Below are 14,667 nucleotides of genomic sequence, written 5' to 3'. Positions count from 1 at the left end.
CCAAAAAACAACTGTTGACTCCTGGGCTTCCTCCCTGAAACCACCTCCCGCCTGCTTGTACATTAGGGATAGAGAGGAAGCCCAGAACTGTCAGAGGATCACTTCTTCCTCTTTCTTCCCCACCAGCCACTCCCACTTCTTGTCCTGCAGAGCTTTGGGAAGGAGAATTTGCTCTAATGTATGTGGTATAGTCAAGTGTGATACATTTGAGAGGCCTATTGTTATTTGTATTGTGGTAGTAGGTTATATTAGTTACTTATGCTGATATGGCATTCCGTAAATGTTCATAGTGCCGTGCCTAGTGAGTTAAGAGAGAGGTAGAGAATAGAAGATAAAGCAATGCTCCCAAACTATCTTATCTGATTTTGGTATATGTTGGATTGCTTTGGGTCTTCTGAGGATTCCAGGTGGTTTGCTTGTATGTACTTAAAATCACCAGAGACCAGCTGACTGACAACCCACCTATCTATTCTGGAAAACAGCCTACAATTTTTGACACATCATCTAAATTCTTATTTCCTGGAGAACTGGGCTCTTTTTTTTCCCTAATTTGGCCTTTTATGCATTATGTATGCTTCCTAGCCTAGTTTTAACAATAATACTCCCAACATGTAATTGGTTTTAGATGCTAACTTTTTTGAATGGTATTGAGCTACCTGACTGATTTTTATGTTTCTTGTTTTATTCTTAATATAGGATCTCTGTGCTGCCTTTGAAGCCAAAGAAGAGACGTACAATTGCCTGATGGAAAAAGGCCAGCAGATGCTTGCAAGATGCCATGGGTCTGCTGAGACAAATGTTGAGCAAGATATAAATAATTTAAAAGTAAAATGGGATTCAGTACAAACAAAACTCAGTGAAAGAAAGGTGTGTGGCTTAGAATAATTATATGAATTTAAATTACATTTAAGTAACTTAATGTTGAATTAATTTGTGTGTAGAATATCTATACATATGTGGCTGCTAGGACTTGGAATTTTTAGTTGTGTGACAATGATGCTAATTTCACTAGTGCTTTTATCATGAGTCATGGACCCATGGGTTAATAATAGAACATCATTTGTGGGGTGAAAAGCTGTTTTATAAAAATGTATAAACGTCTACTGATACATTTTATTTTGCAGAATTTGTATTAGAGATCATAGATATAAGAGAAGAAAAAGTCTGATTAGAACATCTACTTAATCTCCCTGACAGTGCAGCATTATTGCATTAATTTTACTAGAGTTATCACCAGGATAGTTGTAGAAATTTGCAACAATTGGGCTTCTACTGATTTCTTTTGGAGGCTATTTCTAACATCATTACTTCTCAACAAAATGATTTTTATTGATATCAAGCATAATTTTTCTTTTACTGGTTTCATTTAGTTTTCATTACATCATGAATCATCACTGTGTTCTTTTATCTCAGTCAAACTGTAAATGATATTCATTATCACAAACAGAAGTAGTTGCATGCAAATGAATAGCACTGACATAATTACAAAGAAAAAAATAATTAACAAAATCAGCTTTAAAACTTTAAAACAAAAGTATTTCTTGATGTGACTGTATAATACAGTGGTATTAAATTAATTAGTTTGCAGCATGAGGCAAGGTATAGGACTAAATGAAATTCTTGGCCAGACCCACAATCTGATTAGCTGAACATCTCTGAATGCTTTTTTAATAGCTCATAAACATTAAAATGCTAAAACTAGCAGCACAGCCTGATCCAGGCGATCAGACCGAAATCTTGAACATTACCTTTGTTTCCTGAGTTGTGTCTTGAAACTTGTAAACTGTGTTGTTGCTCAACACCAGGAGTATAGAAACACACCCCATCTGCTCAGCCACCCCAATTTTACACCTATTTTTCCATTGTAACTCCTTTTATATCTTTTATCTGTATTGTGTTAATTTGACATACAGAGCATGTCAACACTCAGTTGGAAAAATATTACAAAAATAGGGATTCTCTCCAAGATCTATTTTATTAAAATAGTTTATTCAACAAAGCACAAATTAAACATAAACTGTAATTAAATAATTATATATATTTTCAGACCAAACTGGAAGAAGCCCTCAATCTGGCTATGGAATTCCATAACTCACTTCAAGACTTCATCAACTGGCTTACTCAGGCAGAGCAGACTTTGAATGTGGCTTCTAGGCCAAGTCTTATCTTGGACACTATCTTGTTTCAAATTGATGAACACAAGGTATGTAAAGAAACAGATGTGTAGTATTCTTCTCCAGTTCTTGGGAGGTACTGTATTAATGTGCAAAGCAACCCTGTAATGCTGTCACTCCGAATTGTTTTATGTCTTTTAAAAATTTGTTATGTCTTTTATATTCTTTCCCCACAGAAGGTTCATAACCACATCATTTTTTCCCCCCTGTTTGCTACATGAGTGACCAAGAGTAACATTCAAGTGTGGTATTCTTCCCTTTGCAAGGTCTTTGCTACAGAAGTGAACTCTCACCGAGACCAGATAATCGAACTGGATAAAACTGGAACCCATCTGAAATATTTCAGCCAGAAACAGGATGTTGTCCTTATTAAGAATCTACTGATTAGTGTACAGAATAGATGGGAAAAAGTGGTTCAGCGCTTAGTGGAAAGAGGAAGGGCTTTGGATGATGCAAGGAAAAGAGCAAAACAGGTAATTTGACAGCTATTGCACAGTTCTTTGAACTTAGCTCTAACAGAATCTAGGCCCATGACGGATATGTTACTTGAAAATGTTGTTAAGGAAGCCTGAGGTTAATGTAACAATCTATTAGCTGGAGCTAGTGAAGCAATTTCTGTGATTTAATCATAGAGCACTTCATTAGGAAGGTAAAAGCTTCACTTTCAACCCAAGCAGCAACTTCTGTCAGCAATGTAATATAGTCTGTAAAGGAAGAGAGTTGCAGTATGGCTTCCAGATGTACAGTAGTGCCTTCTGCCTTCCAGAAGAAATTACATAATCAGTTTTTTACTGGAAAGCATGTGATGGCTCATTTCAGTATTTGAGTGAGATACTGACTGCTATTTCCTTTTTAGTGTCATGTTTTACCCATATAATGTTTATTTTCCTGTGTCATTATGTTGGCTGTTCTATCAATACCCTCTTTCTGGCAAGGATACTCTGCTGATTTACTGTGAGGATGAACTTAAGACATGGGAATGTTCATACACGGTTCACTTGTCCAGGAATTGGTCATTTAATCTCTGCTTCATATGTCCCTCAGCAAGGGACATATATGGAAGTTGGGGAAGTGGAGCTTAGTGTGTTTGAACTTCAACAGGGAAGTGTTTGTTTACTTTATTGAAGTCATGTTCATGTTCACAAGCCAAGACACATATGTAGAGGAAGAACACTTTCCAGAGCTGGTCACAGTGATTCTCAAAATAATCAGAAAACAGAAACAGTGCATGGAGGTGTAGAACAGGATAGTTGTGTGCTGACATTAAGAGCCAGCTCTCCAGCCCTGACCAAGCAAGCCCAAATGGATGAAGAAGGATTCTAAGTTATTGTTTTACACTCACACACTTTGGCCAGCTGGACGGAGAGACAGATAGATATCAGGGAAAGGAAACATCAGGGATTTTCCATGCAGTTGAGAAGATGTAGTATAGGCAGCTTGGCAGAAGTGGGTTTTTAATAGAAGCTTAAAAGTGTGGAGGACAAATCAGGGCCAGTAAATTCCCTTTCTGAAGACATGCCTCTTGAAGTTTTGCTTCAAGATCCCAAGAGTCTTTCTTCTTTGTTGCCTCTTTCCCTAGAAGGTTGTTTTTTACTGAGCTGCAGAAGAGAAAAAGGATTGAGAGCCTGATGCTCTCCTGCAAGGATTATTGATGGGTGAAAGAAATCCACACAGAAACTATCCTTAACTAGGTGATCTGTGTGGGATCCCAAAAACGATTCCTGCTATTTTCCTCAGGAATGATCCATGGGTCCAGTAAATAAGCAACATCCTCTCAGTCTGCATCCTCTCAGTCTGCATCTAGACTGTAGGTTTGTTGTGCAAGAAGCCTTTTGCGGACGAGATCTTTTGCAAAAACTTCTTGCGCAAGAGAGCATCCACACCGCTTGGACGCTCTCTCGAAAGGAAACTCTGATTGCTGTTTGCAGAGTGTCCACCGGGGCACCTGTGGTTTTTTCGATTGCCTCTTTTTGTGCAAAAAAACCCATTCCCCATCTATACACACCTTTTAGCACAAGAGCTCTTGCACAAAAAGGAGTTATTCCAATAAGATTAATATGTATTGTGCAAAAACCCCTCTGCTCTTTCGATTTTTTTTGTGCAAAAATGTGTTTGAAGTGTGGACAGTCTGCAAGTTTTTTGGGGGGAAATGGCTGTTTTTCCACAAAAAAACTCTGTAGTGTAGACATAGCCTCAGTCGTGGCTCAGGAGAAATACCCTCAGAATTCTTATCTGAGTAAGAACTGAATACAAACAGAGGCTGTTTGGGTCCCTGGCCCATGTGGATACAGAGCCACACCACACCAATATTATGAGTCTCATTGCTTCCTGGAAGTCATGGGACGCATGCATACTGTGATACCCTTAAAGATTGCAGAGTGTGCTAAGAGAGTGAAGCTAGCTCAACTGAGGGTGGGTGACCCTTATTCGGGGGCCATGAGGAAAGCAAGGCTCCTTGGACTTTCTCTGTACTTGCACTTCTTTCTAGCAGCTAGTCTGGCCCTAAGCAGGCATGTCCGGTTTTAATATGAATATTTTATGCACTAACATGTTTATACATTTATGTGAATACAAGCTATGTTTTTCGACAGTTTCATGAAGCCTGGAACAAACTTATGGCATGGCTGGAAGAATCAGAAAAGTCATTGGATTCAGAGCTCGAAATTGCAAATGATCCAGATAAAATAAAGATGCAGCTTACACAGCATAAGGTAAGTCATGAATGATGAAATGCAGGATGTCCAAGTCCAATGGCAGGAAAGTCTATCAAGCCTGTATTGTTTAATCAGCAGAGAGCAATAGATTTTTGGCTTCACTATGCTGGAATGTTGGCCAGCATCAAATTAAAATATTGGCTCATTTCCAGTTGGTAAAATCAGTTGGAATGAGAAGGGCTCTTCACAGTCCCTGTTCATCTGTGAGGAAGAAGTTAACTGTGAAGCGGAAAGACAAAATAATAGGGAACTATGGAAACTTTCAATAGAGAGAGAGAAAAAAAATATTGGATGAAAAAAGAAAATATCCAAAGCGATTATTTTATAGGCTTCCTTTAGTCTTTCAGATCACAGAGGGCCTTGTTACAGATTTAAAATCTTCTTTTCACAGTTTTGGAGTCCCTCAAAAGGAAGAAATAATCTTGTATTTTGACTGGCATATCCTTTGTATATGAAGTGGTAAGATTAGTTCAGTAATTTTGAAAAGCGTTGGGTAGAATGGAACTGTCAGTAACAAGGGCGAAACATATAAGGTCTGGTCTATACTTTCACAGAAGGTCAAGTTAAGATACGCAACTCCTGCTATGTTAATTATGTAACTGGTCAGTGTACCCTAATTCGACCTTTGGCACCATCTCCACAGCAGGAGGTCAACGGGAGAAACACTCCTGTCAACTCCCCTTATTCCTTGCAAGGAGTAGGAATTCTGGTGTCCATAGGGGAAGCCTCAATGTTCTATTTAACGGGTCTTTACTAGATCCACTAAATCAAACTCCGGAAGATCGCCCGTGCAGCATCGATATTCTGAGAAGTGAAGACGTGTCGTAAGAGCAGGAGAGAGCTCTCTCTGCTTAGGAACAACAGCTCTGAAATGCCTTTCAACAAACTCAAAGGCTTTCAGATCTACATGTAAATGTGCCCTGATTGATATAGCTTTTTCATAACTAAGGATATGTCTAGACTAGCCCCCTAGTTCGAACTAGGGAGGCTAGTGTAGGCATTCAAAGATACAAATCAAGCCCGGGATTTAAATATCCCGCGCTTGATTTGTATCTTCCCGGACGGTCGCCATTTTTTAAATTTACAAGTCCAGACTAACTGCCCGTGTCTACACACGGCAGGGACCAGGTAGTTCGAATTAAAACCCCTAAATCGAACTACCTGTTAAACCTCCTTGCAGGAGGCATAACAGGTAGCTCGATTTAGGGTTTTAATTTGAATTACTGGGTCCCTGCGATGTGTAGACGCGAGCAGTTAGTCCAAACTTTGCCCTGCTTTTTTAACTATTCTGATGGTGTTCCCTAGCCATGTGATGTTCTGAAGAGATTGCACTTCCTCATTTCTGCCCTTAGTCTAGCTCTTTTTAATGATTGCTTTATACCCCCTTAAAGTCCTTGCATTAAACTATTATGTGTGTTCCACCTATGGACTCCAATTCTTTTTTCATCCTCTCTTGATTTCCATAGTGGATTAAACTTTGTATATCACATGGAAAATATTTTCCTTTTCTGCTAGAAAGTTGGCTGCTTGTCAAGCAAAACTGGCTTTACCTTCATTTGCTGTTAAAACCTTCAGCTAAACTTGTGCTAACATTCTTGTTAGTTCTGCATTTTAGCATGCTCTGGGGTTTGCTATAGTTGCCAAACATTAGTCATATAGAATTAGAGCAAAATGCAGGCCTTTTTGCCTTTTTGACCACATCATCTCCCTATGACTCCCTCCACTGCTCTCTTTCTCTACGTCATCAAGTTCAACCTGTTTTAGTTGTCTTCAAGGCCCAGTGAAACTGCCCTCCTACTTCCCTGCTCCTGAGTGCATTCTGCACCAAAATTTGAAAAATTCTGTACACAGTATTTTAAAATTATGCAAAAGATATTTGTCAAATAAATGTGAAGACTCCAGCATAGCACTGGGGAGCACAGGCCACTGGCTTCACAGAGATGGGAGATCACTGTTGAGCACCACCCGGGACATGGACTCAGTAATGAGTCTTCACCTGGCACAGCACAAGAACTGGGCCTGCCCCATGTCAGATGTACCAAGTGAGGACAGGCAGGTGCAGCAAGGCAGGATGTAAGTGTTGAAGGGCTTAGTGTAGCATAAGGATGTTACATTGTGTTTAATCAGCTAATTGAGTAGCTGATGGAAATTAGTCAGTAAGGGGGGAAATTGCAGAGCCGCAGCAATGTTAGCCCCCGGCCCCGGAAACCTAACCCTGGCGGCTCTTATTACATTTAAAAAACAGAGGCAAGGTGTCTGGGACCGGGTTCAAGCCAGGACATCTGAGTCCTGACTAGTGCCCGGTCCCCCACTGTGTCTCTGCCTCCCCTGCACTAATGATCTTAAAAGCTGTCTCCCCCCCAGCACTGGCTCCTGCTCTCCCCCTTGCTGCCTCTGATAGAGGCACTTCGGGGGAGGAGAGAAGTGACTAGTCGAGTAGTGACATGACTATCTGATAAGCCTAGGCTTATCAAGCAGTCAACTACTTAACCAGTTGCTTACATCCCTAGTGTAGGGGTATCCATGTGTAGGTTGAGAGTTTTCTGTGTGAGGTAACTGAGTGCAGGCAACTCAGTGGGTATGCCGGGGACTGGATGCACAGAGGCTTGTTGGTCAGTTCTGGGTGCAGTGGTAATGAGGCCAGGTGAAGGTGGTTGGAGCTCAGCAGGGTGGGGGAGGGGTCTGGGAGTAGGAAACTCTATGAGAGAGTCCATATGCTGGGGGAATGTGGCTCAGTGGAGTGGGGATCCAAGTGCAGCTGGTTCAGGCTCAGCAGGGTAGGGATTTGGGTGCAGGTGGCTCATCAGGAGGGTCTGGATTATGGTGGCTCAGTGGGAAGGTCTGAGTATGAGGAGGTTTGGACAGATTGTGGAGCAGCTCCATGTACAGTAATCCCTCCTTCTGCAGCTGAGGAGCGATAGGTGCAGGATGCATATGAGGGACAGAGGAGTTTGCAGAGCTTACTACAACCGGGGAGAAATTTGATAGTGGGTCTGACAAAGCCCAGGATGCCATGCAAAGGAAGAGAGACTAGCAGCTGAGCCTTATGTAAGATAGGAGCCATCAACCAGGTCTTCCCCAGTCCCACCCTTGACCGCAGAGATTTACCACTTTGCAAGCTGTCCTGGGCTCCCAAAACATACTACTGTGGAGGATTTCATGAGCACTCTTGTGGCTTTCCTTTGCTTTCCTGTCAAAAATCAGTTTTCTGCAGAGAAGGAAAGAAATCTGTGGGGATATAAATTCTGTGCAAAGGTAGCGGTGCAGAATTTCCCCAGGAATATTTATTGGATTGTCTGTCAGTCCTGTCCTCTCCACCAGAGAAACTAGCTTCCATGTCCTATTTGTCTGTTTCCTCCGCAGATATTGTGGCACCTCTTTCATGTTTCCACCCTTCCTCAAATTGGTAGGAAAACTCACAATGCTACCTATTAAAATACCTCCTTCAAGTTCCCCTTTTTCCAAAATGCCTACAAGAAACTATCTGCCTAAGTCATTGACTTACTACTTCTATTTAAATCTCATAAATCAGATCTATGATGAGGGATGGAGTGTAATTAGGTGTAAGGGCACTGTGATTGAAGCTGGCAGTTGTTTTGGCAGCTAGTAAGGGACATAAGTGATAGAAGGAGGACAGGAGATAATTTCAGTCTGTTTTGATTAAACAAAAAATTCAACCAAAATTGTAGTTAATAACCCATGTCTCTCTCATCATCATGCATGTTATCCTGCTCATATGCCATGTCCCTTTCCTCCCATCCAAAGTCTGTCTTTGTCTTTTCAGACCCGGAATCTCTGAACCAGCCTTCCTTTTCTTGTTCTGTTTAGTTAATGATATTACTATCTGAACTGATTATGTGAACTGAAGTTGTGTGTGTGTTGCAAGCAATAACTGCTTCATTGTTTGCCAGGTATCACTGCCAAAAAAATAATAATAATTAAAAAAACCACAACATCCCCCAAGATAAAACTTGTTTCTCTCTCTCTTTATCTCTTTCTCTTTTTCTCATTTATTTCCATTGCCAAGGATTTTGGGGAAAAGTTGTGCTATTTTGGGGGGATTTATTTTTGGCAGCAATAACGTGGCAAACTCTGAAGCAGTTATTGCTTACTACACACAACTGGATTGCACATCATCAATTCCAGATAGTAATAGCATTAACTAAATAGAACAAGAAAAGGCTGGCTCACAGATTCCTAGTCTCTTTATTAGTTATTTTTCCATATATTATTTTTAGAAGTCAGTGATGAAAAAACCTTATTAGGTCTTCTAGACCATCCTTGAGCTAGTGCTGATTTATTCCTTACAAGATTTGGCCCACTTAAGCTGTAAACATAAATACCAATCTGCCATTGAAGGAAAGTAGATAATTAAATATTGAATAGTTTCATTTTTCTATATATCTGAGGTGACTTAACCCATGGGCTAAAATCTGCTCTCAGTTACACCTCAGTGAAATCAAGTGAAAGTGGAATTTAGCATTCTGTATCCAGGCTAATCCTGAAAGAATGAATTAAACTAAAACCTTTTGTTCCTCTCTGACTCCACTTTTACTTCATGATCTTTCTCTGGCAGCTATTTCATTTTGTCAGTTTGTGACAATCAAGCAACACTATGTATGTAACACTGGGGCTGTGTCTACACTGGCATGAATTTCCGGAACTGCTTAAAACGGAATACTATTCTGTTTTCAGTTTTTCCGGAAAAGGAGCATCTACATTGGCAGGCTGCTTTTCCAGAAAAGCCCTTTTTCTGGAAAAGCGTCTGTGGCCAATGTAGACGCGCTTTTCCGGAAAAGAGCCCCGATCACCATTTTCGCGATCAGGGCTTTTTTCCGGAAAAGACTACTGGGCTGTCTACACTGGCCCTTTTCCGGAACAGTGTTTCAGAATAAGGACTTATGCCCGAGCGGGAGCAGAATAGTTTTTCCGGAATAGCGGCTGATTTTGTACAGTAGAGCGTCGTTGCTTTTCCGGAAATTCAAGGGCCAGTGTAGACAGCTCGCAGCTTATTCCGGAAAAGCGGCTGATTTTCCGGAATAAGTGGCCCAGTGTAGACACAGCCTGGGTGATTAGCAGCCCCCACCAAACAAAATATTAGTATACAAACAGTTTAAACAATTATTTCAAAGTTCATGTGAAAAGGAGGTTTTGGTTTTTGTGGGGGTTTTTTAACAGAGAACTTTTGGTGTCCCTCTTTCTTCCCCTCCACAGCAAACATCTTAGTTTATTGTAGGGGATGTGTATGTGTGTATCTATGTATGTGTGTGTGTATATGATTATTTCTCAAAGGCTGAGGCTAGTGGACTAATTGAGGTTTCTTAGGAGTTGGGAAAAGAAAGGAAGATTAAATATTACATTATAAAATCATAGCAGTGGTACGGCCATGACCTTGATTTTGCTATAAACCCCAAACACTTGCTGACATCCAGGAGAGTTTTTGAAGGAAGGCATACAACAGGACCTGCCAGTAGGGGGTTTGAATATGTGAGTTCAGAAGTTAGACTAGGTTACATCCAAGTTAAGTATTGTACATAGGATTGCCAGGTGTCCGGTAACCCTCTGTCCGGTAAAAAAAAATTCAGAAAATATCGGACATGCGCAGTGTCCGGTATTTCCTGGTTTTCCGTCTGGGCGCCTGACGGAAGCCTGGCGGGGGCGGGGAGAGTGGCTGGGAAGCGGGGCGCGATTGGTGCTGGGAGCCCGTGGTTGCGTCTGACGTAGGAGTGACACCTGGGGAGGAGGAGAAGCCTTGTCTGTGCTCCTGAGCGCTGTTCAAGCACGTTGTGGAGCGGTAGCCAGACTCGCTTGTGCTTTGTTGGGACCGTGCACGGGACAGGCAGCACCCTGGGATCTGCATATGCCCGGATCAGTCCCGCTGCCCGCTGGCCAATTCTTTCCCCCGCTCTCCCCCCCCCCCGCCCCAGCCAGCCCCTCTTCCCCCGATCCCTCCTGACCAGCCCCGCTCCCCCCTGACCCCTTCCCAGCCAGCCCTGCTTCCTGCTGGCTGTTTCTCCTCCTCCCAATCTCTCCCGACCAGCCCCGCTGCCCCCGACCTCCCCCCCACCCCGCCAACCCTGCTTCCCACCAGCCACCCTCCTCCAGCCAACCCCGCTGACCCCAGCCAGCCCCCCGCCAGCTGACAATTGTATTATTAACTGAAGTGTTGGAGCATAAGATTTCGTGGGCAAAGACCCACTTCGTCAGATGCATGTGTGAAGTGGGTCTTTTCCCACGAAAGCTTATGCTCCAACACTTCGGTTAGTCTATAAGGTGCGACAGGACTCCTCGCCGCTTTTGCAGATTCAGACTAACACGGCTACCTCTCTGACACTCGACAATTGTAGTATTGTTTCTACTGTAGGCCCAGATTAGATCCTCTTTCAACAAGTTCTGCATAAACACTCCTTTTGGTTTAAGAGACTCTTGATACAGAATATTGGTTTGATTTCGAAGGTGTAAGTTAAATGAACCAAGGCCCCTATTTGTCATTGTTCATCAATTCATAATTCAAAAAGGCCTGGGTTAAAACAGTCATCTAACTAGTTTAAAGCCCTGGTGCTGTCAGAAAATTGATGGAGAGCATAAGTAGGATCTTTTGGCAATCTCCTTTTAGTTAATCATGTGCTATGATCTATAGGTTGGACTTCCTTGGTCCGGCACCCTTGGGACCTGGCTGGTCCCAGATGAGGGATTTTTCCAGACCAGAGGAGGTCATTTTTGGCCCCTCCCTGCTGCTGGTCCCTCTGCCCGTGCACAGGCTCCTGGACCCTGCAACCTAGCTGAGCCGTGTGTCGCCGCCTCCTTCCCCCCCTAACAGTGCAAGGCTCCCAGCTCCTTCCTCCTCCTACAGCATGCTGGGACTCTCTGATCCTGGACCTTTCAGAACACTGATTTCGCAGGACCAGAGAGTGGTTTATAGAGGTGTAACCTGTATTAACTGTTTTGGGCATTTGCTTATGTTCCCTTGCTGATATTAAGACATTGCCAACTGCAGCTCTGTAGAGAAGACACAGTCAGTATGACCAATATGATAGGAGCTTTAGTCATAAGTCTCACAGTTCTCCCACCAAAGTGCATAATTCCCAGCCTCTAAATAGCATCTTTTCTAAGGGCCTGTGTTTGCACTCCTTTTGCACTCCCTTTGCATCATCCCTGTGATGAGTCTGTGCATCGAATGATTGCAAGTTCAGGCCTTTTGGTGGTAAAAAGCTTTCATCTCCAGAGCTGTATCCTCCAGTCTGGCCAAGATTCGCTGGGATAATGAACCCCTTTCCAGCCTTTGGTTCCTGGAGTCAGTTTACACCAAACAAAGTAGTGTAGCTAGAGTAATGCTCTGTTTTCATCCATTTGCCCGTACTCCCAAAGAATTACCGTGGCCATTCCCTTTCCTTCAGACCACATCCCAATTGCTTGTGGTGAGGGCTAGGAGGCTGGTGGTGTAGGGATTGCTATGGCTAGGTCTGTGCTAACTGCAGATTCCTCAGTGCAGAAAAAATCCTCAAGGGGTTAATTATATCAGATTTAAGGCTATTCATGCTTGCAGAATAGTGCAGAGGAACTAGAGCAGGGAAAAATGATCTAGCTCCAGACCTTGAGTACTTTGAGCTTCATCATACCATAGCAGACCAGAAATCATTTGATTTCACTTGCATTTTAATATGACTTATGAGATATATAAAGATTTTCTCATGGCATTATTTATAAATGTATTAATTGGTTCAAAAATTATATGAAAAGAAATAATTTGCAAGAAGCTCATGGGTACCTCATACTATACAAGTGTTTACTTTTCCCTCCGCTTCTATAGGAGTTCCAGAAATCTCTTGGAGCCAAGCATTCTGTGTATGACACCACAAATAGGACTGGACGCTCCCTCAAAGAGAAAACCACTCTGGCAGATGACAATTTGAAACTGGACGATATGCTGAGTGAGCTCAGAGACAAGTGGGATACGATATGTGGAAAATCTGTGGAAAGGTAAAATGAAAGACCCAGGTTTCCTTGTTTTAAAGGAGACTTGCAGTGGTAAAGAAGAGAGGGTTGTGTTCCTTTTATACTTCTCCATGCTGTATAAAGAGGAATAGAAGGTGCTTTTTTGTAGTGTTTTAAAGGGGGAGCACAAGCCCTGCTCCTTTCTAGTATTCCCTATGCTCTGGTCACCTTACAGGGAAAGATGTGCTGGGAGATGACCCTGTTCTTCCCCTACAGTGGGCATTCCTATTGAGGGGTAATGGATTAAAGTGAGCTGAACACCTCTGCATCCTTCCAAGAGACAAGTTCCCACTGTTACCTTAACTTTTTTTTAATTAACTGCAGGAAAAAAATCACTATCTATTATTGACTGTGGGATGCTTTCAGTTATAGTTCAGGTTTTCTTAAGGAGTGTGATTGATTTATTTTCTTAGTGTTGTTCTTTTTGTGTGTTCTTTTTTCAGACAAAACAAACTAGAGGAAGCCCTGCTATTTTCAGGGCAATTTACTGATGCTCTGCAGGCGCTCATCGACTGGCTATATAAAATTGAACCTCAGCTAGCAGAAGATCAGCCAGTGCATGGAGACATCGATTTAGTGATGAACTTGATTGATAATCACAAAGTAATTCCAAAACTATTTTTCTAATTATTATTAACTAATATTAACCTGTGAGCTGCAACTTCAGTATAATTTGAACTTGATCATTCTGTAATTTTTAAAATAATTGTTTTCTTAGTATCTAAAGAAAACTATTTAACCTGGAATATTAGTCTTTACAGAGCTGCGGAGTACAATGGAAAATGCTATAAAATCCTCACTCGTCAGTGCTAGTGAAGTTTGATTGGCTTTAGCTCTGACAGGGGTTTTGTTAAGTGAGGATTGACATGGATTCCGGATATTGCGAATCTGTGACTCTGTAGGTCAAGCCCAATACTAGGGTGAAAAAAGCTGCTGTGGAGTCTTTTTGTAAACCAGTTATAGTAATTGTGGGGCACACCACCATGTCCCACTGTCCAAAATCTGTTTACTCGGACTTCGGGTAGAGGAGAAAAGATCTAACCCTCACATAAGAGACTTGTCTTTGAATCAGACATGAGTGTCCTGCAATTAATGCTGCAGTGACATTATGTCCTTTATCTAGTATATCAGCAGTAATGCAGTGTATTGTAATTGTCCTGTCATGTAAAAGGGTCGTCCTTGAAACTGGATATTTTTCCAGCTGTGAACCTGAACATGTGAAATATGTGGCATAATCTATAGCCCATTCTGTCAAATCACCAGATGGGCTTTTATTTATATTTTACTATTTAAACCCTGCTCCCTGATCATTAGCACTTTATCTGACTGTATATTGTGTTGGGACAAACTTCCATATTCATCTTTGTGTCAGCTGATGGATTGCTTAAGGCAGTTGTTCCTAACCACCGGGCTGCAGCCTGGCCGTGGGGGCTCTCGGGGCCAAGGTCAGGGTTCCGCCAACCACCTTGCTGCCAGCAGAGCCACACGGCCTCCCCACCCCAGAAGTAGCTGGGTAGCCATCACACAGTCAGCATGGCGGCTGCCAGAGCTGGAGCCTGGGCCGTGGTACTAAAAATAGCACCGTGGCCCTGGCTCAACTCCCGGCTCTGGCCCCATCCACCACGTGGCCCCACCCCTGGGAGCATCTGGGGCCGGACCACAGTACTAAAAATAGCACTGCGCCCCTGGCTCCAGTCCTAATGCATGAGACGTGTTGGAGGCAAGGTCACAGTGCTATTTTTAGTACCATGGTCCAGCCCCAGCCTCAGCCACTGCCATGCAGC

The 14,667-nt window shown here is 42.5% G+C and overlaps 1 protein-coding gene across 30 annotated transcripts in view; it reads left to right on the top strand.

The window, feature by feature from the left end:
• Positions 1 to 14,667, top strand: part of DST (dystonin) — a 470,874-nt gene that overhangs the window by 420,145 nt on the left and 36,062 nt on the right. For all 30 annotated transcript variants that reach the window (XM_006110983.4, XM_025182427.2, XM_075923642.1 and 27 more), the window contains 6 exons: positions 697 to 867; positions 2,048 to 2,203; positions 2,441 to 2,647; positions 4,766 to 4,885; positions 12,699 to 12,868; positions 13,327 to 13,486. In XM_006110983.4, coding sequence (XP_006111045.2) covers positions 697 to 867; positions 2,048 to 2,203; positions 2,441 to 2,647; positions 4,766 to 4,885; positions 12,699 to 12,868; positions 13,327 to 13,486 — 984 coding nt within the window. The remainder of the gene's footprint in view (positions 1 to 696; positions 868 to 2,047; positions 2,204 to 2,440; positions 2,648 to 4,765; positions 4,886 to 12,698; positions 12,869 to 13,326; positions 13,487 to 14,667) is intronic.

The sequence above is a fragment of the Pelodiscus sinensis genome, chromosome 3 (genome assembly GCF_049634645.1).
Source record: "Pelodiscus sinensis isolate JC-2024 chromosome 3, ASM4963464v1, whole genome shotgun sequence".
Taxonomy (NCBI): domain Eukaryota; kingdom Metazoa; phylum Chordata; order Testudines; family Trionychidae; genus Pelodiscus; species Pelodiscus sinensis.
Note: the sequence above shows the minus strand (reverse complement) of the source record. Positions and strands in the feature narration are given on the sequence as shown.